General features: G+C 49.2%; 1 protein-coding gene and 1 long non-coding RNA gene across 2 annotated transcripts in view; one reads left to right on the top strand and one right to left on the bottom strand.

Moving 5' to 3' along the window:
• LOC145506904 (uncharacterized) overlaps nt 1-2,281 on the top strand; it is a 3,704-nt gene extending 1,423 nt beyond the window's left edge. Inside the window, exon 2 of the long non-coding RNA XR_014054432.1 lies at nt 1,380-2,281. This is a non-coding gene — a long non-coding RNA (uncharacterized LOC145506904). The remainder of the gene's footprint in view (nt 1-1,379) is intronic.
• LOC145506144 (uncharacterized) overlaps nt 1-26,513 on the bottom strand; it is a 27,330-nt gene extending 817 nt beyond the window's left edge. Inside the window, exons 1-12 of the mRNA XM_081490119.1 lie at nt 26,264-26,513; nt 16,597-16,680; nt 8,565-8,685; nt 5,764-5,823; nt 5,296-5,375; nt 4,311-4,472; nt 4,124-4,221; nt 3,539-3,650; nt 2,523-2,773; nt 2,049-2,074; nt 1,416-1,473; nt 170-236 (exon numbers count right to left, since the gene is read on the bottom strand). Coding sequence (XP_081346245.1) covers nt 220-236; nt 1,416-1,473; nt 2,049-2,074; nt 2,523-2,773; nt 3,539-3,650; nt 4,124-4,221; nt 4,311-4,472; nt 5,296-5,375; nt 5,764-5,823; nt 8,565-8,685; nt 16,597-16,680; nt 26,264-26,379 — 1,185 coding nt within the window. The 5' untranslated portion in view covers nt 26,380-26,513 and the 3' untranslated portion in view covers nt 170-219. The remainder of the gene's footprint in view (nt 1-169; nt 237-1,415; nt 1,474-2,048; nt 2,075-2,522; nt 2,774-3,538; nt 3,651-4,123; nt 4,222-4,310; nt 4,473-5,295; nt 5,376-5,763; nt 5,824-8,564; nt 8,686-16,596; nt 16,681-26,263) is intronic.

Raw genomic sequence — 26,513 nt, 5'->3', positions numbered from 1 at the left:
ACTGGTAGAGGACAAAGGGGTGCAGGGAGGGAATTCGAGTCCTGATGGTCCAGGGACAAGCCGTCCCCTCTCTGAGTTGCCCTAACAGCTATGGAGACAGAAATTAGGCCACTAATTCTGTCACTCCTCCCTCCACTCCTGATCCACTGCCCAGGAGAAAAACACTCACTTTCAGTGGCGTCTCTTGGAACCAGCAGCCATCTTCTCCTCTGAGATCCTTCAGGGGCTGCTGGTTTCTGTAAAACACAATGGAGAGCAGCCTTGGTCTTCATCGAGGATCCTAGATTACAGAACTGAGCCTAGTAAACATTGTTCTGAAATTCTGGCAGATGCAGCCATAAGCAAAACAAAACCAATGCAGGATCTTTGAAGGGAGTGGACAAAAGAGTCATTATTGTATGTATGGTTGTATTCTTATCAAACTCGAATGGTTCAACACTAATACCTAAATGTGAATGTATGGATGGATGAATGTTAAAAATTATAACAGGCAATAAATTCTATAATGAATTATGAGTTGGATAAACTCATAAGGTTACAGAACACTGTAATACAAAGATACATCCTCAACAAGAAATGAGAAATTTACCAAAGAAAAACACACATGGAGTTGAGGGATTATAAAACGCTTCACTTAAAATGCTAAATCTTTTCATAAGAAAAATATAGAACACCTGAAAGATCTCAATTCCTTCTAGATTAATTTATAAATTAAGGTAATACTCAAAAACCTCAAAGCTATTGAAGTGATAGGACTCCAAACTGTAGATGTCACTGTATGTGTGTGTGCATATATGTATACATATATATTATATGTATGTCTTTAGTCACTCAGTCATATCTGATTCTTTGCGACCCCGTGGACTGTAGCCTGCTGGGATCCTCTGTCCATGGGGATTCTCCAGGCAAGAATACTGGAGTGGGTTGCCATGCCCCACACACACACATATACACAGTGAAAATACTTCTATATGTTGACAAAGAAATTTTACTTCAAGTAGATTCAACTTAATCATACTTTTGAAATAAATGTGAAATTCCTACTATGACGAGGAATGGCTTAAAAGGCTGTAACAATCACACAGACAAATATTAGGTAGCTCTGACTCCATCACTGGGTCAGTCATGGGAGGAGTCATCACCCTTCGGCTGCCCTGTTCTAGACCAGGGATGTGGTGAGAACAAGACAGAGGATCAACAGCATCAGAGCTGCCAGTGGACCAGAACAGGGGTTGGGCTCCCTTCCCCTCCATGCCCTGGTCTCTCTCCAGAGCAGGGAGTGGGGCTCCCTTCCCTCCATGCCCTGGTCTCCCTCCATCACCACCTCCCCAGAGGAGAGGAGACCTGACCAGCGTTGCCTCTCCCTGTCTCTACCACAGCCCGAGCAAGCAGAAGGGCCAGAGCCCCACACTCACCGACAGACAGACTGCTTGCTTCATCTTGGGACTGGGCGTTGTCTTCTGTCAGCTTTTCCTGCCAAGGGACCAGAAGAGAAAGGGAATCTCCATTGGTCAGCGTATTGTTGTGGGCATGGTCCAGAGTCCCAGACCCTCTTGGGGGACACATAAGCACCAGAAAAGGGCCTTGAGAAAGCAAGGCGCTGACCCAGGAGTCACAAACCCACAAACCCCTACAGTATCTGGGGGGACACAGTGGGTTCTGCCTTCCCACCTACTCCTGTGCTTTGCCCCCCAAGTGGGCATAGACTCAGCACATCTGGGCTCTGCTGATGGCACCCAGACTCTGATGTGATGCTAAGGGGATCTGAGCACCCATGCCTGACACCCCCCATGCCTCTGGGTCCAGGGTTACAGAGTGAGGGTGTCTCAAACAGTAAGGACAGGGCCGGGGCTGCCAACCGGCCTTAGGACAGCTCTCAACAGGCCCGTCTCCCTCCTACATTCAGCCTAGAGCCCCCAGGCCAGTTGAGAGAATCAGCGACAACAGTAGAGGACAAACCAGGGACCGTGTCCACCCTGGGCTTTGTTGTGGGGGGAAAGCAGTGACTGAGGGTCTGATGCTGCCAGATGCTGGAGAAACCGACTCACCTCGTGGCAACACTCACTCAAGCGACCTAGAAGAGAAGAGACATCCGCTGAGTGGTGGGGACAGCCCTCTTGCCACACCTCCCTCCCTAGGGACAGGGTGCAGGCTGGGGGCTTAGACACTGAACAGAGCCCCGGGCCTGTGACGGCAAGCGGGACATTCCGAGTCTGGAGAACCCTCAGGGAAGAGAAGAGAAGGGAGAAAAGGAAATAAAATGAAACCCGTGGAAAATCTCTGTGCAGCGCTCCTGAACCACCTTCTTCTCCTGCCTCCTCCCACCAGACTCGGCCAGGGGGAAGAGGGGACCGTCAGCTGAGTTGGGGGGACCGATGTGATCACGGTTTGGTAGGACCTGGTGAGGTGGGAGGAGGAGGGGTTTCCTGGGGAAGAAGATCAGAGACAAGCCAGGAGGAACAGGAGGATTGGGGAGATGGAGGAGGGAGCCAGCACCTCCTCCTTCCCTTCTAGAACCTCACCTTTAAAGTACCAGCATACAGCACATCCGATTAGGACTAGGACAGTGCTGACTCCAAGTCCAGTTACCATTTTCATCACCAGTGAAGTGCATGAGGAGGGAGAGGGAGTGATGGGTAGTCTCTGGCTCATGGTTGCTCGCTCTCCAGGAACCAGGACCTCCCCATGGGCCAGGGTACTTGATTCTTGGTCCACACACTTGATGTTGCTCCAAGGCGTACAGTCCATGACCATGACCTTCCCATCAGGGCACCTGGGTACAGATACAGGGGGACTCATCAGGGACAGCTAGCTGCATGAGGAGAAAGAGGGGGTAGCCTCCTGTCCTGGGTCCCCTGACAAGACTGGAGGGGGGACAGGCTCCTGCTCTCTGCAGGGCAGGGTCCCCTCACTCCCCCTCACTGGGCAGGAGAAGGATCCAGGATTGTGTATTGTGGCCCCCGGGCTCCTGCTGAGTGTTCAGAGCTGTTCTTCAAGAGCTCTGTGAGGGGGGCCTCATCCAGGTCAAGGCTCAGAAGGGTATGGGCACAAGTCTGACTCATCTTCCAGTCAAACTTAAATACGAGGCCCTCTCATCCACCTGTTGACTCTTCCTACCAATCTCAGCCAACACTGGAGCGTCAGAGGACAGTGAATTACTATTGGCCACCGAGCCCCCCAACAGGAAAGATTCAGGTGCTACTGGGGAGCAAGGGCTGGGTGTGAGGCCTGGCGAGTTGGCTCCGGTTTTATAGGAACCTTGAAGGAGCACACACGTGGCCTCAGGATGACTTCTGTCTGCTGTCAGCACTTTGGTCTTTCTAGGCCCCTCCTGAGGAGACGTGGGAAGGGGCCACTGGGAAAGCCGTGCAGGACAAACGGGGGTGGTGGGGAGCGCCGCTGCAGGCTCAGGAGACCCCACAGGCACAGGGGAGCTCTGAGAGGTGGGAGGGGCTTCATGGAAGCAGGAGAGAGACATGGGTACAAGGAAACTGGGGTCTCCTGTGGGTTGGAAGCCCCCTAGGCTCCTGTGTCTCACCCGGTGCTGCATTTTTGACAGAACTCAGGTGCATCTTCTCCACGGAAAGTGCCAGGTTTGCACTGACACTCAGTGTCCTTGGTGGAGGTGCAGCGGTTTTTTTCTTCTTCTCCTAGAGACCAAAGATAAGGTTTTGCTGTTTGTTGCTGTTTCAATGAAAGAATTAGTGTTTTTCATGGGTGTTTGGAACTTCCCTGGTGGCTCAGGCGGTAAAGCATCTGCCTACCAGGCGGGAGACCTGGGTTCGATCCCTGGGTCGGGAAGATCCCCTGGAGAAGGAAATGGCAACCCACTCCAGTACTCTTGCCTAAACAATCCCATGGACGGAGGATCCTGGTAGGCTACAGTTCATGGGGTCGCAAAGAGTCGGACACGGCTGAGCTCACCCATGTGAGCCCCAGGACAGAGCACAGGTTCTCTGGCCACAGAGGATGACCTCAAAAACAGTCCTTTCCATCCCTCCCTCCTCTGTAATGATGCGAGGTGTGTTTTCTCCAAGGAAAGCATTTCCTGAAGTTTTCTTTCAAATAGGAAATCACTGAGGCTGCTTATACACTGGGAAGCAAGAAATAGGACTGTACTAGCCTTTCAGGTCATTCTGGCGTTCTTCTCTTTTCCTTTCCAGTCCTTTTCGGTCGTAATTCAACCTTCGCAGGCACACAGTTCCACACTGCAAACTGTTTCTGTTTCCAAGAGAAGAAGAAAAAATTTAGACCTGGCCGCAGGCAAACATCTCTCAGCAGGCTAGTGAGAACTTCTTGCACCGACTGACCTGTGAAAACTATCAATCATTTTCAGTTGTCCACGAAGGGCTTTCTTGGTCAAGTGGTCCAGCATCTGCGCGTGCACAAGGCACTCCATGAAATAGCTACGGTTCTGCGGGAAGCCCAGACTGGGCAGCCACTTGTTGCCGATCCACTCATGTTTCACGTTCCTGTACGCAAGGGTCTGCATTCAATAATTAAGGATGGTTAATTGAGGAAAAAATGGAGGAGGCAACGGCAACCCACTCCAGTACTCTTGCCTGGAAAATCTTGGTGACAGGATGATTTGAGAGAACAGCACGGAAACATGAATATCACCATATGTAAAAGAGATGACCAGTGCAAGTTCGACGCATGAAGCGGGGCACTCAAAGCCGGTGCTCTGGGACAAACCAAGGGGTGGGGTGGGGAGCGAGACGGGAGGGGGCTTCAGGATGGGGGACACATGTGCACCCATGGGTGATTCATAGCAAAAACCACCACCACACCATAAGGAAATTATCCTCCAATTAAAAGAAATTAAAAAGATACAACTGTTTCAATCAGTCAAAACTTTCCTCACACTTCCTACTTTTAACCCATGTAACAGACAGACAAGAGTTTTCTATAATCCCTACGGTGAGCAACAGTGAGGTGGCACGCAGTCTTTGACCACCTGACAAGCATCCCCTTGGCGAGCCCCCGGGCAGACACCGTCCGCAGTGCTGGGCTACAGCAGGCCGACAGGGACGCCCCCTGTCCTGGGACGCACGTGCCTTGGGGGGCGGGGGGGCAGAAAGCGAACAGGTGTGTGAGAGCGTTTCTGAGCCACGGCTGCTGTGAGGGAGAGGAAGCGGACGGCAGTGGGACGGGAGGAGGTGGCTGGCTTCAGATGGGGGGGGGGGGGGAGACCTTCAGACAAACGACTTTTGAGCTGAGACAGAAAGAGTCCACAGGAGCTGGCCTCCCGACCAAAATAACAGCAACAGTGACGACCCACAGCACCCACTTCACCTGCATTTCTGAGGCCGAACCAGGTGAGCCAGCTCGGCAAACCTCCACAGGGCAGCGCGCAGGCTCCGAGGAGCGCCGTTCTGAGGGAGTGAAGGAGCGGTGTGTTACCCGGAGGAGTCACAGACACCGGTCATCAACAGGACTTCAGATAAACAAAAGAGCTCTTTTCACTAATTTCTAATTTTAGAGAAAAGGCCATTTAAGTGTGCAACTACTTTTGAAATTTTAAGGTTTAATGGGACGAAATTATACAGAATTTTTTTAAAAAACTCCCATTTTAATTCCCATCGCATCCAATAAATAATGAAGAACAACATTCTGAGAAGAAGTAAAACAATAGAGTCCACTTTATCCAACAGCATTTGCTTCCTTCTAACATTTTTACTTATCAAATACAAGAAAATTTCATACATTACTCAATACAGTGGATCAATAGACTTGTTTCAATAAGGAAAAATAAAAACCCACCTTTTTAATTTCCTTATAGAGTTCCAGCTGCAACCTCGGAAGATTGGAATCCATCAAAGCCTACAACAAAACACAAGAGATTCGTTCAGAGAAGATACATTCTACTTACTAGCAGTTCTAAGAGTGATGAAGGACAGGGAAGCCTGGCGTGCTGCAGTCCACGGGGCCGCAAAGAGTTGGACACGACTGAGCGACTGAACAACAACCACGAAGCAGTTCTAAAGGAATCTGAAGGGCAACTAAAACTTCAATGTTGATGTGAAGGAGAATATAATAGCAACTAAATTGAAAACCTCTTCATTAAGAAAGAAGTATATGTATGCAGGAAGTTACCAACTAGATACAGGTCATTCACCATAATATTTAAAAAAGGAAGGAAAAGAATATTCATTACAATCAAACACTACATAATACCAAAATTAAATGGTAGATAGTTCAAATTCACTCTAAAGCTCTTATATTCAATTCAAGTACATACTTTAATCATTTTTAGTCATTAAAGCACATTCTTTAACCATCGTTTTTAATGATGATCCAACATCAGCAATTCCCTGGAGTCTGCAGAGCAAGTGGGACAGGAGGTGGACACCCAAGGGCAGAGCCCTGATTCTGGCGTGGGAACACGCCGCTCCACGCAGAAGCCGCACCCTTCCCAAAGGTCTGGTCCGCCCGTGAGGCACACGTGCTCCCCACCTCAGGGCCCCAGCGACACACGAACCTGCTGGAACCACAGGCTCCTCAGAGCCCTGACCCTCTTGCTCGATTACAAGTCAAACCGAAATGGCCACACGGGCAACTTCAACCCAGGAATAATGGCAGATGGCAACCACCAGCAAGGACACAAAGTCCACGCTGGAGATGGCTTCCCAAGACGGAAAGATCTCTGGGCCCCGCTCTCAGCCATGAGAACCCTCTCCTCCGAACGGTACTGCCAATGGCTTGTCCACAAGAAGAGAGGGAAGATATAACCAAGCCTCCACAGAAAAGACCTCTTCCTTTCCTGTGATATAAGCACGTGACAGCTAGAAACCAAGCTGGTCTTAGCAAACCCACAGAGGCTCAGCGAGCTTGAAAATCAAAACAGGGTTACATTCTGGGAGGTTCTGAATCATGCCTAGGATATTTTAAAATTCTAATTCTACTATTTCAGTTTGGACTACAGTCCCTCAAACAAGCACATCAAAACGGACAAGTATATAGTAAAACACGGCTTGGCCAGTAAAACTAGAAGGCATATCCAAGTTTTGTTTCACTTCATAAATGTTTTATAAACTAATGTCAAATGTATTTTATTACAGGAGAAAAGTAAACTTCAAAGCCGAGAAATAGCACTGAATGGGCGCTCACAGCCACAGGCGATGCTAATGCGCCACCTGAGCCCCCCCTGCTCCCGCCTCCACCTCCACACCGGGGTGGACACACAGCCGCCAGGTCCAGTCCGTGACAGCCCAACCTCTGCTCCTCACTGGCACCCCAGCACCTCCTCCTGGCTCAGGGCCCCACCTCTCTTCCCTGGACACTTAGCCTCCCTCATGGATTCTGGGCACAAAGTCTCTCTTCTGTCCAAGGCAGGATACAAGGCACCACCAGGATACTTCAACTACCAGGTTACAAATCCTCGAGAGCTCTTCCCTTTCTTCATTCTCTACCAAATAAAGTGCAACCCCCTTGAACTGATCCTCAACATCTCCCGTTCTCTGGTAGAGTCCCCCTCCTCTGTGAGTCTGCAAGCGTTAAGAAGGTCCTAAGGGACGTCCCTAGAGCACTCCTTGCTTCCACTGTACTGGGGCCCGGGTTCGATCCCTGGTGGGGGAAACCCAGACCCCACATGCCACACAGGGAGCCAAAAAAAGAGAAGGTCCTAAATCTTCTCGTTCACCTAACTGCCACCACCTCCGGGGAGCCTGCTCTGCCTCCCCACACAGAAATCACCTCCACCTCCAGACTGCAATGATGAGCTGCCAACGTCTCCCAGAACTCAGAACTTACACCATGCGTTCAGGCATTTCTGAACAAACATGCTCCCCATCTGAGACTGTACATCATCCGAAGGCAGGAGCACACTGTCAGCTGAAACCCCAGGATGGCTGGGGATACAAACAAGGAGAAGGGCAGAATGAGAAAAACAAAGGCAGTTTTCCAAGATAGTAAGAATTATGAAAGAACTTCATCTTCAATGGCAGCAGAAAACAGGAAAAGGGAAAAGCGGATTAAAGCTACACTGATCTTGGGTACAAACTCTGCACTGGGAAAGCCTGAGCAAAGAGGACCTGTGTCCCCCGCGCTCCTCACCTCACCTCCCACCCAGGTGGCTCTGGCTTCACCAACCTTTTCTGGGAACTCCTATCTCCCCAGTCACGTCACACCAACTCCAGCCAGAACTCCAGCCAAGCTACCAGAGAAGGCACGTCCTTACCTGTGAACAGTCCTGCCCGACCCAGGACTCGGGAGATGAAGACATCAACGGCGGATTCCACAGCCCGTCCCCTTGCCTTCTCGGGGCGTCATGGTTTCTCGACAGAGTGACACTCGGTCCAAGAGCCCCCAGAGGTCACTGCCAGCGCCCATCCCTGACCTACGCCCCGCGCAGGCATGAGGGGAAACCCGTTCCCTCTGACTGGGCAGGTACAGCCAGTACCCTGGCAGACACTAGAGTCCCTCCAAACCACACACTATTCGATTAAAAAAGTGCAGACGACCTAAAGGACTTTGCTACTCAAAACAAAAGAACACCAAGTCACGGCTTCTTCCCTTAGCTACAGTGATCGTATCTCAGAGAACACCGTCCAGAGGGTTCTTACTTTTATGACTTTGTTGAGGCATTCGTCAGCCACCATCCTGACATCTGACTCCGCGTCATCACTGCACAGCAGAAAAAGTTCCATAGCGATGCCCAGAAGTTTCTGGAATTCTGGAGAATTTCTAAATGAAAAGAGAAGAGAGACTGTCACAGCCCAGAGAACACACGATGATGAAACGCAGTTAGGTTTCTGGTATCCTGTGTGGGATTCTGGAAGAGAAAAAGGACGTTACATTTACGTTACAGGTAAAATTCATCTTAATAATATATTTCATTTAACCCAATGTATCCAAAATATTACTTCAACATGTAATCAACATGAAGAAATTACTGTGCTATGGAACAACCTCTTTTACAGCACATCTGAATTCAGACACAAAATTTTCATCAGAACTATTTTATTTGGGGGCTTCCATGGTGGTCCAGTGGTGGGACACAGGCTCGCTCCCTGGTCTGCGAAGACTGGCAGGCTCCCACGTGCTGTGGGGACAGCTAAGCCCGGGCACAATACTGAGCCCGCACACCGCCATCAGAGCACCCCCCGCCTGCTGCAACTAGAGGAAGCCCGAGAAGGAGCGAAGACCCAGCACAGCCCAAAACAAGTAATTAGATAAACCTTTAAAAGAGAGAGGGGGGGGAGACAGAAATACGTGTATAGAGATTCCATACAATTCACAGCTGAAAAAGCAGGCTGACTTGTAATTAGTAGAAAACCTGGAACTCGGAAGCACAGCCTAGTGATTGCAGTCAGCAATACTGCATTTTAAACTTCAAAGCTGCTAAGAGACGAGCTCTTTAGTGCTCTCAACACACAAAAAGGAATGACAATGATACGACAGAGGTGCTGGCTAACACTAGGTTGCCGCAGTGCATTATACAAGGGAATCAAACCACCAGTGTTGTGGGCCCATTCTCTCTCAATTTTTAAAAAAGACAAAAAGTAGGTTTACATACTACTTCTAACCATGCTTTTAAGAAGCTCTCCAATAACGAAATCAAATACTGTTTTTAAATTTTAATTTAATAAAATAGATAGAGGACTTAGGGAGTCCCTGGTGCCTAGTGGTTAGCACTCTTGAGCTCTTGCTGCTGTGGCCCCAGGTTCGACCCCTGGCGGGGGAACACATTCTGTGAGCTGCACAGCACGCCCCCAAAACACAACAACAACGAGACACAGGGCTAGTCAAGCTATCTATTTCTGCTTGAGAGAGCTTTAGAAGTTGGTCTTTCAAGAAACTTGTCCATCGCACTTGCCTGATGCTACAGCGGACAGGAATCCGTCTGCCAGTGCAGGGGACATGGGTTTGATCCCTGGTCCACAAAGACCTCACATGCCACGGAGCAACTAAACCCGTACCCCACAGATTTTGAGCCTGTGCTCTAGAGCCTGACAGCCGAAACCACTGAAGCCCGTGGGCCTACAGCCTGTGCTCCACAGCAAGAGAAGCCACTGCAATGAAAGGCCTACCGATCGCAACGGAGAGCAGCCCCCGCTGGCTGCAACTACAGAAAGCCCGTGCGCAGCAACGAAGACCCAGCACCGCCAAACAGAATAAACAGTGCTTTTCGAAAAAGAAACGTGCCCATCATCTAAGTGGTTGAATTTACTGGCATAAAATTCATATTTCCTTGCTATCCTTTTACTATCTGTACAACCTACACTGACACCATTTCCCTTTTCCAGACATTAGAAACTTGTGACTTCACTTTTTCCTGATCAGTCTTATTCCTCTTACTGACATTCTCAAAGAACACACTTTTCGTTTTATTGACTTTTCTATACACTTCTGTTTTGAATTTTACTGACTTTTGTTATTTTTAGTATGGCCATCCTTCTGCTCAATTTGGGTCTCATTTGCTTTTTAGTTTTCTAAGGTATACTGAGGTTACTGAAGGTCTCAGACCTTCCTTCTTTTAGAAAATAGACGTTTAATGCTATAAATGCCCCTTTAAAATGCTATAGCAGCATATTACAAGTTTTTTAATCCTTTCTTTTTATTTTCACTCAGTTCAAAATATTTTCAAATTTCCCTTTTGACTTCCTCTTTGACCCATGGGTCACGTGGAAATGTGCTATTTGATTTCCACATAGTGGGGGCTTTTCAAGACTGCCTTTCAGCAGTAGAGTCCCAGACACCTACACTGAGGTCGGAGAGCACGCTTTGTGTGACGTTCAGTGATTTACGTCCACAGACCCGCTTACGGCCCCGTCAGTCTTCCTTGGCACGTGTCCTGTGGGCACTCAAAAGGAAGGAGGCTTCTGCTCTCCTGCATGGAGCTTCTGTAAATGTCGATCAGCACACAGTGGGACAGTGTTTGCAGTTTTCTAGATCCAGATTTTAAGAATTTCTGAGAGGCCACTGACATCTGCCTGTAACTGTGGGGTTGTCTATTTCTCCTTGCAATTCCATCAGGTTTTGCTTCGTGTGTTTCTGAAGCTCTGGACTTAAGTACATACACATTTAGGGCTGTCATGCCCACTTGATGAACTGATGCCTTTACTGTTGTTATGAAATGATGATCCTATTCCAGGTCATGGCCTTGGATTAGAGACCCACTTCGATGATAACAGGGCTCCCCTGGTGGCTCAGCTGGTAAAGAATCCACCTGCAATGTGGGAGACCTAGGTTTGATCCCTGCGTTGGGAAGATCCCCTGGACAAGGGAAAGGCTACCCACTCCAATATTCTGGCCTGGAGAATCCCATGGACTGTATCGTCCATGGGGCCACAAAGAGTCAGACACAACTGAGAGACTTTCACTTCCACTTGATGGTAATATCAGCTTCCATCTGTTCAGGGCCAACATGGTGAACCTCTTTCCATTGTCTTCCTGTTAACCTATATGAATCTTTATATTTAAAATGGATTTCTCGTAGGCAGCAGAGACTGGGTCTTGCTTCTCATTTGATCTGAAAAATCTTTTGCATTTCATGTCATTATTGATATAACTAGGTTTATTTTTTATTTTTTGGCCTCAACGGGTCTCAGCTGCAACGCCCAGGCTCTTCACTGTGGCACTCAGGCTCAGCTGTCCTGCAACATGTGGGATCCCAGCTTCTTGACCAGGGATTGAACCCATGTCCCCTGCACTAGAAGGCGGATTCTTAATCACCAGACCACCAGAAAAGTCCCTAAAACTAGGTTTGAATCTGCCACTGTACTGCGACTTCCCTATTTGGTCCATATGCTCTTTATTGGCCCTCTTCCCTGCCTTCTTCTGGGTTAAATACTGTTTGGGTCAGCTTCAGTTATTTTTCTCACCGTTGCTCATGTTTTCCTGCTTCTTGGCATTCCTGACCATTTCTCATCAGATGCCAGACCTTATACCTTCTATCTTGTTGGGCGCTATACACTTCTGAATTCCGACATTCTTGAAGCTTGCCCTGGAATGCAACTGTGTTATTCTGAAGGACTAGGGCCGCCCTGGGCTCCACCTGCAGGCAGGATCAGAACAGCATCTCATCTAGGGCTGAAGTGAGTCACCCCTGCTGTGAAGGCAAACCCTTCTGAGCAGCTGACCCAAGGCGCCAGAAGGATGAGGTTCCCCCTCTGGCTGGTGAGAGGAGCTCTTCCCGCACTTGGAGTTTCAGCACCTGCTCCCTCCAGCCCCTTCAGGTGACTCTACCCGCAGCTCCAGGCCACTGTCTGCAGCAAGACTCAGCTGAGACCTGAGAGCCCTCGCGGGTCTCCAGGTCTCTCTGTGCAGCTTGTCCCTCTCTGATCCTCCCCCCATGGTCCCAGCCACCCTGCCTCCTGAGGCCATCAACTCTGTCCCAGCAACCATGGGCTCTCCCGGGTTTCCCTCCTCCCGTCCTCACTGGGAAACCCCCTCCAGGCAGTCATCTGGGGAAATCCTCAGGCTCATAGCATTAGCTTCCATTTTCCCAGAGATGCCTAATACCTGAGGCCTTGAAAACCACAGTTAATGCATTGTATCCATTATCAACTGCTTTGGGCAGGAAGGCAAACCCTGTCCTTGTCACTCATCTTGTTGTTCAGTCGCTCAGTCATGTCTGACTCTGTGACCCCATGGACTGCAGCACGCCAGGCTCCCCTGTCCTCCACTGTCTCCCAGAGTTTGCTCAAACTCATGTCCGTTGAGTCGGTGATGCTATCTAACCATCTGAGTCAGAAGCAAAAATCCTTCATAATTTTTTAATTTAATCTTTATCATATTATTATTATATCACCTAGTCACAGATCTAGAAATCATTTTTAATAAAGTTAACTAATATTCCTTTCCATAAATGTATCAAGTTCAATTCCCCTGTAGGTAAGTCATCAAGATTATTTTTCATTCTTTAACGGGATGACTAGCATTGCACCAGTATCACCAGACACTTTCCTAAGGATAAACTCCTGAAGCGAAATGGCCAAATCAAACAGGCCAAACTGCCTTTCATTTTTTTAAATATTTACTTATTTGTCTGCGCCGGGTCTTAGTTGCCGCGCACGGGATCTAGTTCCCTGACCAGGAATCGAACCTGGGCCCCCTGCATCGGCAGCACAAAGTCTTAGCCCCTGGACCGTGAAATTCCCCAAGTTGCCTTTTAAAAAAGTTGCATCATCTCTGACAAAATCCTGAGTATTGCTTAATGTCTGTAAAGTTGACAGGTAAAAAAGAAATGTTCTCATTTTTGTTTTCGTCTCATTCCAGTGATTACTAGTAAATCTGAACATTTCTCCACAGGAAGCATGAAATAAGTGTTAGCTATTACGTCTACTGGCTCAGTTACATTTCTTCTTTTCCAAACTGCCCATTCATAGTTTTGCCTGTTTTCCTATTAGAAAGACAGCCTTTTTCTTAATGGTTTACAATTTCTCTCTAAAGAAGCTAGTAAACCTTTGATACATATACCATCAATACTTTCCCCAAGTTGCATTTAAGTTTCAGTTGCAAGTAGATTTTGACATACTGAACTATATTCTAGATTAAACACTTTCTTCCTTTATATTGTAAGCATTCCACAGACTAAGATTAAATGTTCTTTTTGTAGTAATGACTTCACTCTCTTACATTTAGGTAATTAATCTGGCATTTACGTTTGCCTGCAATATGAAGAATATTCCCCTAAATACTCAACTGGTTCAATAATCCATCATTTCCACACTAATACAAGATGTTACCTTTATCGGAAATTCGTATCTGCACATACACACATACACTTTCCCACTTCCTATTCTGTACCTTCTTTAATGTCTAAGAGCTATTTTAATGTCATGAACACCAGGTCTCACCAATTACTGATGGTTTCAGATTTTGTTTGTTAAAACTGATGTATTTATTCTTGCAGATGAACAAGTTCAAAAATATCTCTACTAGAATTCTGATCAAGCTCATTTTAAATTTATGGATTAATTTAGAGAAAGTTTAACTTTATGATAAGGAACTGTTCCCACGTTGAAAAAGCAGGAAGTAGTCATCTGTCCCTTTCAGGGAAGTCCATACAGTCCTTCCATAGTTTCTGCATATCTCTTGTCAATTTCTTGAAATAGTATATGTTGGTGCTACTATGAATTGGCTCTTGAAGCATTATATTTTCTAACAGATTTAAGCTAATATATGGGAATGGGAAATCTATAGATTCCTGTACACTTATTTTTACCCAATCACCTTATCAGGTCCACTTGCTTAGACGAGGGTGTTGAGGTCCTCCCAAAAGGAAACGAGTTACAAATGAATCCTCACCCTCCACTGGACAGAAAACATCAGAGTGCTGGGGAAAGAGGGCAGTGAGGTTATCTTCGTTCCTGTATTTCTAACAAATTTTCCGGGTGATTCTGATGTTCATGCGAATGTAGGAAGCAGCAGGACAGACCACCAAATTGAGAGCTGAAGTAGGCTGAGTCACACCACACCTCAAGGACTCGAGAAGCTGCCTCAAATAAGCCCCGAGAGATAAGATCAGTACCTGACAGAAGCTGAAGAACGTACCAGAGATCAGGTACATTAGAGGAGAGACCACAGGAAATGCCAGCCACGAAGACTTCCTAAATCATTACCTGTGTATAAAAGATCCACTGCAGCTCTACAACTCGACATTTCTGAAAAGTATGGAGAACATCTTAAAACAAACACGTTCTTTGATCTGATGCGACCAAAGACAACCTCTCTGGCTCCAAAACATATCCCATTCACCTGATCCTACGTAGAACAAGCACCGCAAAGACCATTAGCATTACTCCATAAAAACCGAACAGACACAGGAATGGAGAACCTATTAACAGCGATTACCATGATTTACGATGGCAAAGTGAACCACAAACCAGTCTTAACATATCTCAACGTACTTCCCAGGTGGCGCTAGTGGTCAAGAATCTGACTGAATGCAGAAGACACAAGAGATGCAGGTTCAATTCCTGGGTGGGGAAGATCCACTGGAGGAGGGAAATGCCATCTACTCCAGTATTCCTGCCTGAAAAATTACATGGATAAGAGGAGCCTGGTGGGCCGCAGTCCATGGGGCTGCAAAGAGTCAAACGTGACTGAGCAATTGAACACACACTCACTCACACACGCACACACCCCCACACACAGGTGTGAATCTAAGCCAACAGTCCATCAAGTCCACTGGGAATTATCAAGAAACAAAGTAAGCGTAAGGCATGAAGCACTCAGAATGGAAAAGGTCTATTTTCTGGGTCCATAAGCTTTCGATGTGAGGTGTTCCTTCCTGAGACCTGGATGCTGGAAGGCTGATGAGCACAGCTGTGCTAAGGAAGCAGCAGGCCCCGGGGCTCTGCCAGGCATCTAACGTCCATTCACACAAGAGTCATGGCGGCTTGCAGGACAACGTGCGCCCCCACAGGATGGATTTCTGCCTCTCAGGAGCTCATGAGCACTTTCACGCAGCTCTCAACAGCGTCCCACGGGTGTCGCTCCTCCCACAAGAGCTCTGTACACTGAGTTTACACATCAAAGACGAGGCCACAGGGACTCCAAGAAGTTGGCCTTGTCTGAAGCTGCCTGGCTTATTCGGAGCGGAGACAGAATTCAAACCTTCTCCCCTACTTTTACTTAGTACTGTTGTCTACAAGAGCATGCTAACTGAGAATTTTTGTATTCTCATTTTCAGCACATATTCTCACTTGTCACTTCATTTCTTCCCACAATATTTCTACAAATTAGATAAAAACAGTAATCATACACTGTCTTTCAAAATGGCATTGAGTTCAACTAAAATGAAATAGTCTACATGAAATCACTTTGAAAGCATAAAATACAAGCGGCAAGTATAAAATACAAGTGGCAATATGCCACGAAAAATAAATGAATCACCAAATTTCTGTCAGTACGAAAACCAAGGTGATTATTCTTAGAGGTTTTTCTAATAGATTACAAAGAGCCCTTCCCAACAGGAGAAGAACATGAATGATTTACTCCAAGAGAAAGTACTTACTCCAAGAGAAGTATTTCACACGTCCCATCCGAGGAACGGAGTTCAGAAACCATAAGCACATCTGTTTCCTACTCACTCATTTAGAGACAGGCTTAAAATAACTACCACCCACAGATACAAGGAACAGTACTCAGAAAGAGAGACAGACAGTAAAAAGCAAGGAGAATGAGGACAATCAGCAAAAAAGCGATACAAGAAGGTGCTGCCTGCTCACCCCACAGGAAAGCCTGAGCCAGGGAGGTGGGCCTCCGGTTAACGCCCATGAGCCCACCATCCCAAAGCTGTGATGAGCAGGGAGCACCCCCACAGGGCGGACAGGGCAGAGCGCAGAAGAAAAGCAACCACGAGATCCCAGTAATTGGGCAGGCTCTTGTTCCCACACCGCAATAAGTAAAATACAAACATGCTGTTCAGTTATCCAAATGGTTACAACGACACGGTGTAAGATTACAAGAAGGAAGCATTACTCATTACGGTGACGGTGTCTGGAAATCCTCCATATCCACCGCCAGAAGGGGGAGGGGTCCCGTCAAGGTTTCAAAACAACTGGGGCGACGAAGAACATTCTAGCCCATTAAGGATGAAAACACACAAGTGTTCTATTTTCACTGGAAAGTTCAAAGTGCAGTTACCTGAGAGACTGTGCCACTATGTTTTCACGTATTGTCAGACAATGATTCACACGGTCTTTCTTGGTGGCTGAGAGTTCTTTCTTTCTAAAAGGGGGAAAAAAAGAGTAAAGGAAGTTAGTGTTGTCCACTCCATCTATTTCTACGTGGCATTCATTCATTCATTCATTCAACACAGCTTCTTTGACTCCAAGGAGTAAAACCGTGCCGGGGCAGGGTGCTCTGAGGTCAGAGAGGTGGGGTGGGCCGAACCTCGGGTCCCCTCCAGGACTGGGCTCCACAGAAAACTCAGGGGGCGTCACTAACACGCCTGCCTTCTCTGCTGCAGAGAGAAGAAACTGCAGCGCCAACAGGGCTGGCCCAGGATCGCGTGGACAGAGGGAGCTTCAATTCAACGCAATAGTATAACACCTACTCTCCACAGCGGCCCCCTCGCAAAACCACACGGACTGACGAGTCAGCCCCACACAGGCCTCACACAATGAAGTATGAGAGAATGTATTAACACAATGGTTAATTGCTCCTATATCTCTGAATGGCTACAAACAAGTACCCTGCCCAGAGCCTTTCTCAAAAGCCTCCTAGTGAGACTTTTCAGTCAAAATTGTAAAAAGGAGACAGACTGGTCAAGAAGATGAGATAAAAGGTGCCTGCTTCTCACCCAAACCTATGACTTCAGAGGTCTCTGAAGTAGGCACCGGAGAAATACAGAAGACAGGGATGATCCAAAGAGGAAGCGAAAAAGAATCAGGCTTGATGATTACATCCAAAAAAGGATCCGAGTGTCTGACAGCTACCAGGACATGGTACTAACTAGAAACAGTGAGACCAGAAGACTACTACGTTTTTGAGGGGATTCTATAAAGAGTACCAAAGAGATTAAAATACTAACTGACCAACACCTCCGTTTAATCCCTAATGCAACTGCAGGCCGGAGAAGGCAACGGCACCCCACTCCAGTACTCTTGCTTGGAAAATCCCATGGACGGAGGAGCCTGGTAGGCTCCAGTCCATGGGGTCGCTAAGAGTCGGACACGACTGAGCGACTTCACTTTCACGCACTAGAGAAGGAAATGGCAACCCACTCCAGTATTCTTGCCTGGAGAATCCCAGGGACGGCGGAGCCTGGTGGGCTGCCGTCTATGGGGTCGCACAGAGTCGGACACGACTGAAGCGACTTAGCAGCAGTAGCAGCAGCAGCAACTGCAGGCTCCAAAAAACTACATGTGAAGGAACAGACTCTTGCAATTGTGCAAACCAAGAAAGACACACCCTCAAAAGGCAGTTCAGACGTGGCCAGGGAAGAACATGGACAAGGAAGAGTCTCCCGAGCGGAAAGTCAGGGCCCGGGAGAAGGAAAGACAGGCCTGGATGAGAGGCCAAGTCCATGGTGTGCAGAGAGGGGCTCCCAGTCAGCAGCCAGTAAGTCTCTCACCACATGGACAGGTGACCATGTCCCCCACTGGTCTCCTTCCTAAAAGAGACTCGCTGATGAGCTGTGCTGTGGGCTGCTAGGCACCCACCAAAACACCGTGCTTCCCTTCTCAGACACGAGCTTCCTGCTGACAAGTCCCACAGCCCGGCTTCCCTGCAGCCAGGCACACACAAGTGACTGTTCACACAGATGAAACGGGAACACAGCAGCGAGCGGAGCTTCTGCCTGTGGCTTGCCCAGGGCACCACCCCCTCCTTTTAGCTTCCCCCAACTGGAACAGACACTTCTAACACCCAGTTTCTGAACATACAGACAAAGACAACAAAAAGGCTGCAGGGTGACAGGATGGAAGGAGCCTGGGTCCTGAGTGGCAGGAGGAGGCAGAGGCCTTTCACCTCCCGCCCACCTGAGTCACTCACTTCAAAAGTGCTGGGATGGAAACAACCCAAATGTCTCAGTGGATGGATAAACAGCTGCCATGGAGTAACGGAATACTGCTTGGCAGTGAAAGAAGCAAACGACTGACACACACAAGGATGAATTTCAATGCATCCGCTTCAAGGTACACAGGGATGATTCATTTATGCCACAGTCTTTACCTTTAAGGGAATGTAAAGTGGTCTGAAATTTACAGGGCCCTGGCAGGGGAGGAGTACACTAAAAGAGGTACCGATGAGTGAACTGGATTCAAAACTGGGAAAGGAGTACGTCAAGACTATATATTGTCACCCTGGTTATTTAACATCTATGCAGAGTACATCATCCGAAATGCCAAGCTGGATGAAGCACAAACTGGAATTAAGATTGCCAGGAAAAATATAAATAACCTCAGATATGCAGGTGACACCAACCTAATGGCAGAAAGTGAAGAGGAACTCAAGAGCCCCGTGATGAAGGTTAAAGAGGAGAGTGAAAAGCTGGCTTAAAACTCAACATTCAAAAAACTAAGATCACGGCATCCGCTCCCATCACTTCATGGCAAATAGATGGGGAAACAGTGGAAACAGTGACAGACTTTATTTTCTTGGGCTCCAAAATCACTGCAGATGGTGACTGCAGCCATGAAATTAAAAGACGCTTGCTCCTTGGAAGAAAAGCTATGAAAAACCTAGACAGCGTATTAAAAAGCAGAGACATTACTTTCCTGACAAAGGTCTATCTAGTCAAGGCTATGGTTTTTCCAGTAGGCAGGTATGGATGTGAGAGTTGGACTGTGAAGAAGGATGAGCGCCAAAGAACTGATGCTTCTCAACTGTGGTGCTGGAAAAGACTCTTGAGAGTCCCTTGGACCGCAAGGAGATCCAACCCGTCAATCCTAAAGGAAATCAACTCTGAAGATTCATTGGAAGGACCGACGCTAAAGCTGCCTTTTCATACTGTTCACGGGTTCTCAAGGCAAGAACACTGAAGTGCTTTGCCCTTCCCTTCTCCAGAGGACCACGTTTTGTCAGAGCTCTCCACCATGACCCGTCTGTCCTGGGTGGCCCTACACAGCATGACGCATAGCTCACTGAGTTAGACACGGCTCTGGTCCATGGGATCAGACTGGTTAGTTTTCTGCGACTGTGGTTTTCATTCTGTCTGCCCTCTGATGGAGAAGGATAAGAGGCTTATGGAAGCTTCCTGATGGGAGAGACTCAGGAAAGACTGGGGAAGACTGACGGCAGGAGGAGAAGGGGACAACAGAGGTTGAGATGTTTGGATGGCATCACCGACTCAATGGACATGAGTCTGAGTAAATTGCGAGTTGGTGATGGACAGGGAGGCCTGGCATGCTGCAGTCCATGGGGTTGCAAAGAGTGGGATACAACTGAGCAACTGAACTGAACTGATGCTGAAGCGCCAATACTTTGGCCACATGATGTGAAGAGCTGACTCTTAAGAAAAGACCCTGATGCTGAGAAAGACTGAAGGCAGGTGGAGAAGGGGGTGACAGAGGATGAGATGGTTGGATTGCACCACTGACTCAATGGACATGAGTTTGAGCAAACAAACTCTGGGAGATTGTGAAGGACAGGGAAGCCCGGGGTGCTGCAGTCCATGGGGTTGCAATGAGTCAGACATGACTGAAGGAGTGAACAACAGCAACTATATAGATAGATGTGTGTGTGTGTGTATGTATGTGTATATTAGACCTCAGTTTGAAACAGAAAGTACTCAGTTCAGTTCAGTCGCTCAGTCGTGTCCGACTCTCTGCGACCCCATGAATTGCAGCACGCCAGGCCTCTCTGTCCATCACCAACTCCCGGAGTTTACCCAAACCCATGTTCATCGAGTCGGTGACGCCATCCAACCATCTCATCCTCTGTCGTCCCCTTCTCCTCCCGCCCCCAATCCTTCCCAGCATTAGGGTCTTTTCCAATGAGTCAACCCTTCGCATGAGGTGGCCAAAGTATTGGAGTTTCAGCTTCAACATCAAACCTTCCAATGAACACCCAGGATTGATCTCTTTTAGAATGGATTGATTGGATCTCCTTGCAGTCCAAGGGACTCTCAAGAGTCTTCTCCAACACCACAGTTCAAAAGCATCAATTCTGCGGCGCTCAGCTTTCTTCACCGTCCAACTCTCACATCCATACATGACCACTGGAAAAACCATAGCCTTGACTAGACGGACTTTTGTTGGCAAAGTAATGTCTCTGCTTTTAAACAGGCTATCTAGGTTGGCCATAACCTTCCTTCCAAGGAGTAAGCGTCTTTTAATTTCATGGCTGCAGTCACCATCAGCAGTGAATCTGGAGCCCAAAAAAGTAAAGTCTGACACTGTTTCCACTGTTTCCCCATCTATTTCCCATGGAGTGATGGGACCAGATGCCATGATCTTAGTTTTCTGAACGTTGAGCTTTAAGCCAACTTTTTCACTCTCCTCCTTCACCTTCATCAAGAGGTTCTTTAGTTCTTCTTCACTTTCTGCCATAAGACGGCTGCGACGGCTGCGACGGCTCGGCGCAGAAGCGTGGCCGAGAGGAGCTAGGCCGGGCCGGGAGCCGGGAGCCGGGGGCGGCAACCAAGAGGGGCTAGGCCGGGCCGGCGGCCGAGAGGGGCTAGGCCGGGCCGGGGGCCGGGGGCGGCGGCCGAGAGGGGCTAGGCCGGGCCGGGGGCCGGGGGCGGCGGCCGACAGGGGCTAGGCCGGGACCCGGGGGCCAGGGGCGGCGGCCGAGAGGAGCTAGGCCGGGCCGGGCCGGGGGCCGGGGGCCGGGGGCGGCGGCCGAGAGGGGCTAGGCCGGGCCGGAGGCCGGGGGCCGGGGGCCGGGGGCGGCGGCCGAGAGGGGCTAGGCCGGGCCGGGCCGGGGGCCGGGGGCCGGGGGCGGCGGCCGAGAGGGGCTAGGCCGGGCCGGGGGCCGACAGGGTCTAGGCCGGGCCGGGGGGCCGGCCGACAGGGCTAGGCCGGGCCGGGGGCCCGGGAGCCGGGGGCCGGGGGCGGCGGCCGACAGGGGATAGGCCGGGCCGGGGGCCGGGGCGGCGGCAGAGAGGGGCTAGGCCGGGCCGGGGGCCGGGGGGCCGGGGGCGGCGGCCGACAGGGGCTAGGCCCGGCCGGGGGCCGGGGGCTGGGGGCGGCAAGAGGAATTACCCAAGGCCCAAGGTAAGAGAAACCCAAATAAAAAGGTAAGTGTTGCGAGAGGGCATCACAGGGCAGACACACTAAAACTAAAACTACAGAAAACTAGCTAATCTGATCACACGGACCACAGCCTTGTCTATCTCAATGAAACTAAGCCATGCCGTGTGGGGCCACCCAAGACGGATGGGTCATGGTGGAGAGGTCTGACAGATTGTGGTCCACTGGAGAAGGGCATGGCAAACCACTTCAGTATTCTTGCCTTGAGAACCCCATGAACAGTATGAAAAGGCAAAAGGATAGGACCCTGAAAGATGAACTCCCCAGGTCAGTAGGTGCCCAATATGCTAATGGAGATCAGTGGAGAAATAACTCCAGAAAGAATGATGAGATGGAGCCAAAGCAAAAACGATACCCAACTGTGGATGTGACTGGTGATAGATGCAAAGTCCGATGCTGTAAAGAGCAATATTGCATAGGAACCTGGAATGTTAGGTCCATGAATCAAGGCAAACTGGAAGTGGTCAAACAGGAGATGGCAAGAGTGAACGTTGACATTCTAGGAATCAGCGAACTAAGATGGACTGGAATGGGTGAATTTAACTCAGATGACCATTATATCTACTACTGTGGGCAAGAATCCCTTAGAAGAAATGGAGTAGCCATCATGGTCAACAAAAGAGTCCGAAATGCAGTACTTGCATGCAATCTCAAAAAAGACAGAATGATCTCTGTTCGTTTCCAAGGCAAACCATTCAATATCACGGTAATCCAAGTCTATGCCCCGACCAGTAACGCCGAAGAAGCTGAAGTTGAACGGTTCTATGAAGACCTACAAGACCTTCTAGAACTAACACCCAAAAAAGATGTCCTTTTCATTATAGGGGACTGGAATGCAAAAGTAGGAAGTCAAGAAACACCTGGCGTAACAGGCAAGTTTGGCCTTGGAGTACAGAATGAAGCAGGGCAAAGGCTAATAGAGTTTTGCCACGAGAACGCATTGGTGATAGCAAACACCCTATTCCAACAACACAAGAGAAGACTCTACACGTGGACATCACCAGATGGTCAACACTGAAATCAGATTGATTATATTCTTTGCAGCCAAAGATGGAGAAGCTCTATACAGTCAGCAAAAACAAGACCAGGAGCAGACTGTGGCTCAGATCATGAACAGAAAGTACTATGAGAGTTTAAATGCTCTCTTCTTCGAGCCACCACATTCAAGTCTCGATTACAGCAGCTCACCTAGTTGAAGACCTTAAGTCATCAAGAAAATTAAAGAACACTGACCTCTCCCAACAAGTTAGGAGGCAAACAAACTCTCTTCTGTATGGTTCCCTTCCAAAGTGAAAACCCACAAAGGCCTTAAATGAGCTGCATTCACACACCCGGTCTCCCAGCTCTACAGGCAGTGACCCCTCTGTGGGCAGCCTCTTACCCTAGGGTCTAAAACAACTCCTGGGGGGATGGCCATCAGAAAAAGCTGACAAACACTAAATTGAGTGCACCTCGCTACCTAAGATGGTCACAACAGAAAAGTGATCAATACAAATATAAGCTTTAAAAAGAACTGTGTCTCTCTCCTCGTATGTGGACTAGGCCACAAGAATACAGGTAACAAAAAATGATACCACTTTCTGAACCTGCTGCCTGATTTCCTTAAGACTCACATGTGCTGCACCCGAGGCCCCATGCTAGAATTTGAGCAAAATTTATGAAACAAGCAAAAAATCAAAGACCGAATACCAATTTCACCCATCAAAATAAAAGTACACTCCTGTGTTGTCTGCTTGGGTCTAGCTCCTCCTCTGAGCTCCCTGTGGGGATAGAGTGAAAGATACGTGTGTGTGTGTGTGTGTGTGTGTGTGTGTGTGGTGTCCGACTCTTTGCAACCCCATGGACTGTAGCTCACCAGGTTCCTTTGCCCACGGGGTTTTCCAGACAAGAATACTGGAGCGGACAGCCATCCCCTGTCTCCAGGGGAACTTCCTGACCCAGGGATCAAACCTGCATCTCCCTCTCTTGCATTGCAGGCAGATTCTTTACTGCTGAGCCATTGGGGAAGCCTGCCCTATTCCCTCAGGGCTCCTGCCCCAGGCCCTGCCATGAGCCAGCACCACACTCTGGAAGGAACGGTTCCCACGGTTGCTCTCCAGGGATGACAGACTCACTGAGAACAAGCGCGTGCCTCTCACGGGCACTCAGCCCAGCACCTACACTGGACAGGTGTTTCCCAGACAACAAAGGAGTGGGCAAGTGCTTGCCGTACAAGAGTAGGTTGAAAGTGAAAGAAAATGAAAGTCGCTCAGTCGTGTCTGACTCTTTGCAACCCCGTGGACTTAGTCCATGGAATTCTCCAGGCCAGAATACTGGAGTGGGTAGCCTTTCCCTTCTCCAGGGGATCTGCCCAACCCAGGGATCAAACCCAGGTCTCCCGCACTGCAGGCAGAGTCTACTGGCTGAGCCACAAGGGAAGACCAAAGGAGTAGGTTCAATACACAGTAAAACTGACTCAAAAGTCTTGAGTCAATCTTTCCAACAGGTTTCGGAAGATAAATGATAATTATGTTAACCTTGAGTTTCTAAAACCAAGAGATGGAAAGAGAAGTAGAAACAGCAAAGCTTAAAAAAAGAGAGACCCTGAAGAGCAGTCCCACACGACTGAGCTCAAGCAGCTTGTGGAGTCCCAGCTGCAGCCCTCAGGTGTGACCAAGACGTCAGTGACAGCCCGTCTGTGACCCTGACTGTCACAGCTTTACTGCCAGAAAGAGTGAGTACACGTCCCATCACGGTCAGCTACGAAGAAAGCGCATGGTTCAGATCTCTCTTCTAACTCATCCAAAGTCACTTCCCAGCAATCCACACCGATTTGAGGGGGAAAACATCTGCCCTGATTAAATTTTAGTCTTTTCTGCACTCAATAGGTAGCTCTAAAATCATAAAATTCTTCAGGTAGATGGACGGTCTTCAGTGGTGACTGATCTTATATTAAAATTCAAACAATAATGACTAGGTGGCGCTAGTGGTAAAGAATCCGCCTGTTAACCCAGGAGAAGCAACAGCTGTGGTTTCATCTCTGGGGAAAGAAGATCCCCTGGAGAAGGAAATGGCAACCCACTCCAGTACTCTTGCCTGGAGAATCCCAGGGACGGGGGAGCCTGGTGGGCGGCCGTCTCTGGGGTCGCACAGAGTCGGACACGACTGAAGCGACTTAGCAGTAGCAGCAGCAATGTATTGTTTATGCAAAGATGACAGACCAAGTGCTGGACAACAGACAGGGACGGCAGTTAAGACGTTCCTTCCCACCCAGAGCCTGCCTGGTGCTTCCTGTTTGTACACAAGATCCAAGAGACGCTGAGATGCGTCAACTTCTCTGACTTCTACCTCCACGGAGAAGCACTATGCTAAGTCTGGAATGGGTCATGGTTACAAGTTATTTGCTGCGGAGAAACGTCAAGTTGTTAAAAAAAAGATTCTTTTTTCTCAAAGTATCCAAACAAGTTTTTCACCTTTTAGCAGAAAAAGCGCTTTACTGCTACATTTTCACAGATAAGCCAAAATGACTCCCCAAATACTCATTTCCTGATTAAACCTCAGGACACAGCAAGGAATCATATCAGAAACAAAGATGAAAACATTCCTGAAAATGAATCCATCTTAACATTAAGGTGAACTTCTTAAAGGGGCGGCTTCCCAAAAACTGTCCTCATTAAATGCCGTCTTGTACAAATCCAGATGAGAAAGAAAACGCCCGCACATGAAAGAAAGGCCTGAACTGTAGCAGAGCACGCCCTGACCTCTGCGGAACACCCAAGACTTCAAGGAAAAGTACTTGGGCTCTGTAAGAAGGTGACATCAAATGGTCTCTCTTCTTCTGTTTCGAAAAGTTCCCTAGCACAAGCAACCGAGACCCCCTACTTCCGAACAGTACCAGGATGTCTGCCACAGGAGACTGTCCGCAGACACCCATCCAGGTTCTGGCCAGCGTGACTGCGATGCCCGTGAAATGGACATCACTCGCCCCGACGATTAACCTCTCCCTCAGCAAGATGTGATTTATTTCCAACTGCAGACAAGTAATAAACTTCAGCCCACTCTTCCCACTATTGAAGGCCGTTTGATTGTTTCTTGTGTGTTAATAACAACCATCTGGGCTAAGTTCACACTTACGGGGCGACCACCGCTCATTTAAGGGGCCTGCAGACCGCCTTGAACTGAGACAAGCCGGTCTCTTTCCAACACTTCAGTCTTCTGCTGCGACCCCCGAACTAAACGAAAAGCCCTGAGGCTACGGGAAGACAGGCCCGACTGACTCCCAGCCTGTTTAAAGGGGGCCCCGCCAGAGGCTCCCCATTGGAACGCGCGCGCTCCCCCGCCCTCCAGCCCGACGTCCCCGGGCATGAGGTCACCACTGTCCCCGCATCACTCGGGCTCCCAATTCCCGGCTCCTCGGGGAGCGTCCAGCGCCCGCGCGGCCCTGCTCCCCTCAGAGCAGAAGAGTGGGGGCTGGACGCGGCCTCGGCTCGGCCGAGTCCTGCTCACAACGCAACCCCGGTTCCTCCCCAAACTGGGCAGCCGGGAGGGCAGAGGGCCGGGGCCGCCTCCGTGCCTCCGCGGGAGGCTGGCGAAGGCCGGGGAGGGCTGGGGCCGAGCTGCGGCGGGTCAGTACTCACGGTCGGTGCAGCGGCTCCTCGGCCACGGCCGGGCATAGCGGCGGCGGCGGCTGCTGCTGCTGCTGGAAGAACTTAAGGGACTCGAAGGCCTTCATCAGCTTTTCCAGGGTCGCCATGGCGGCCTGCGGCCCCGCGGGAACAACGCCCGGAGCCCTCGGGATGGCTCGCGGCTCCGCTCAGCAGCACGGCAAGGAATGAGGTTCGGGCCGAGGGCAGGAACGGAACACAGGCGCCCGGCCATCTTGGGTCC

The sequence above is a fragment of the Giraffa tippelskirchi genome, chromosome 1 (assembly GCF_054371585.1).
Source record: "Giraffa tippelskirchi isolate mGirTip1 chromosome 1, T2T-mGirTip1v1.2.pri, whole genome shotgun sequence".
In the NCBI taxonomy this organism is placed as follows: domain Eukaryota; kingdom Metazoa; phylum Chordata; class Mammalia; order Artiodactyla; family Giraffidae; genus Giraffa; species Giraffa tippelskirchi.
This window is presented reverse-complemented; position numbering and strand designations above follow the sequence as displayed.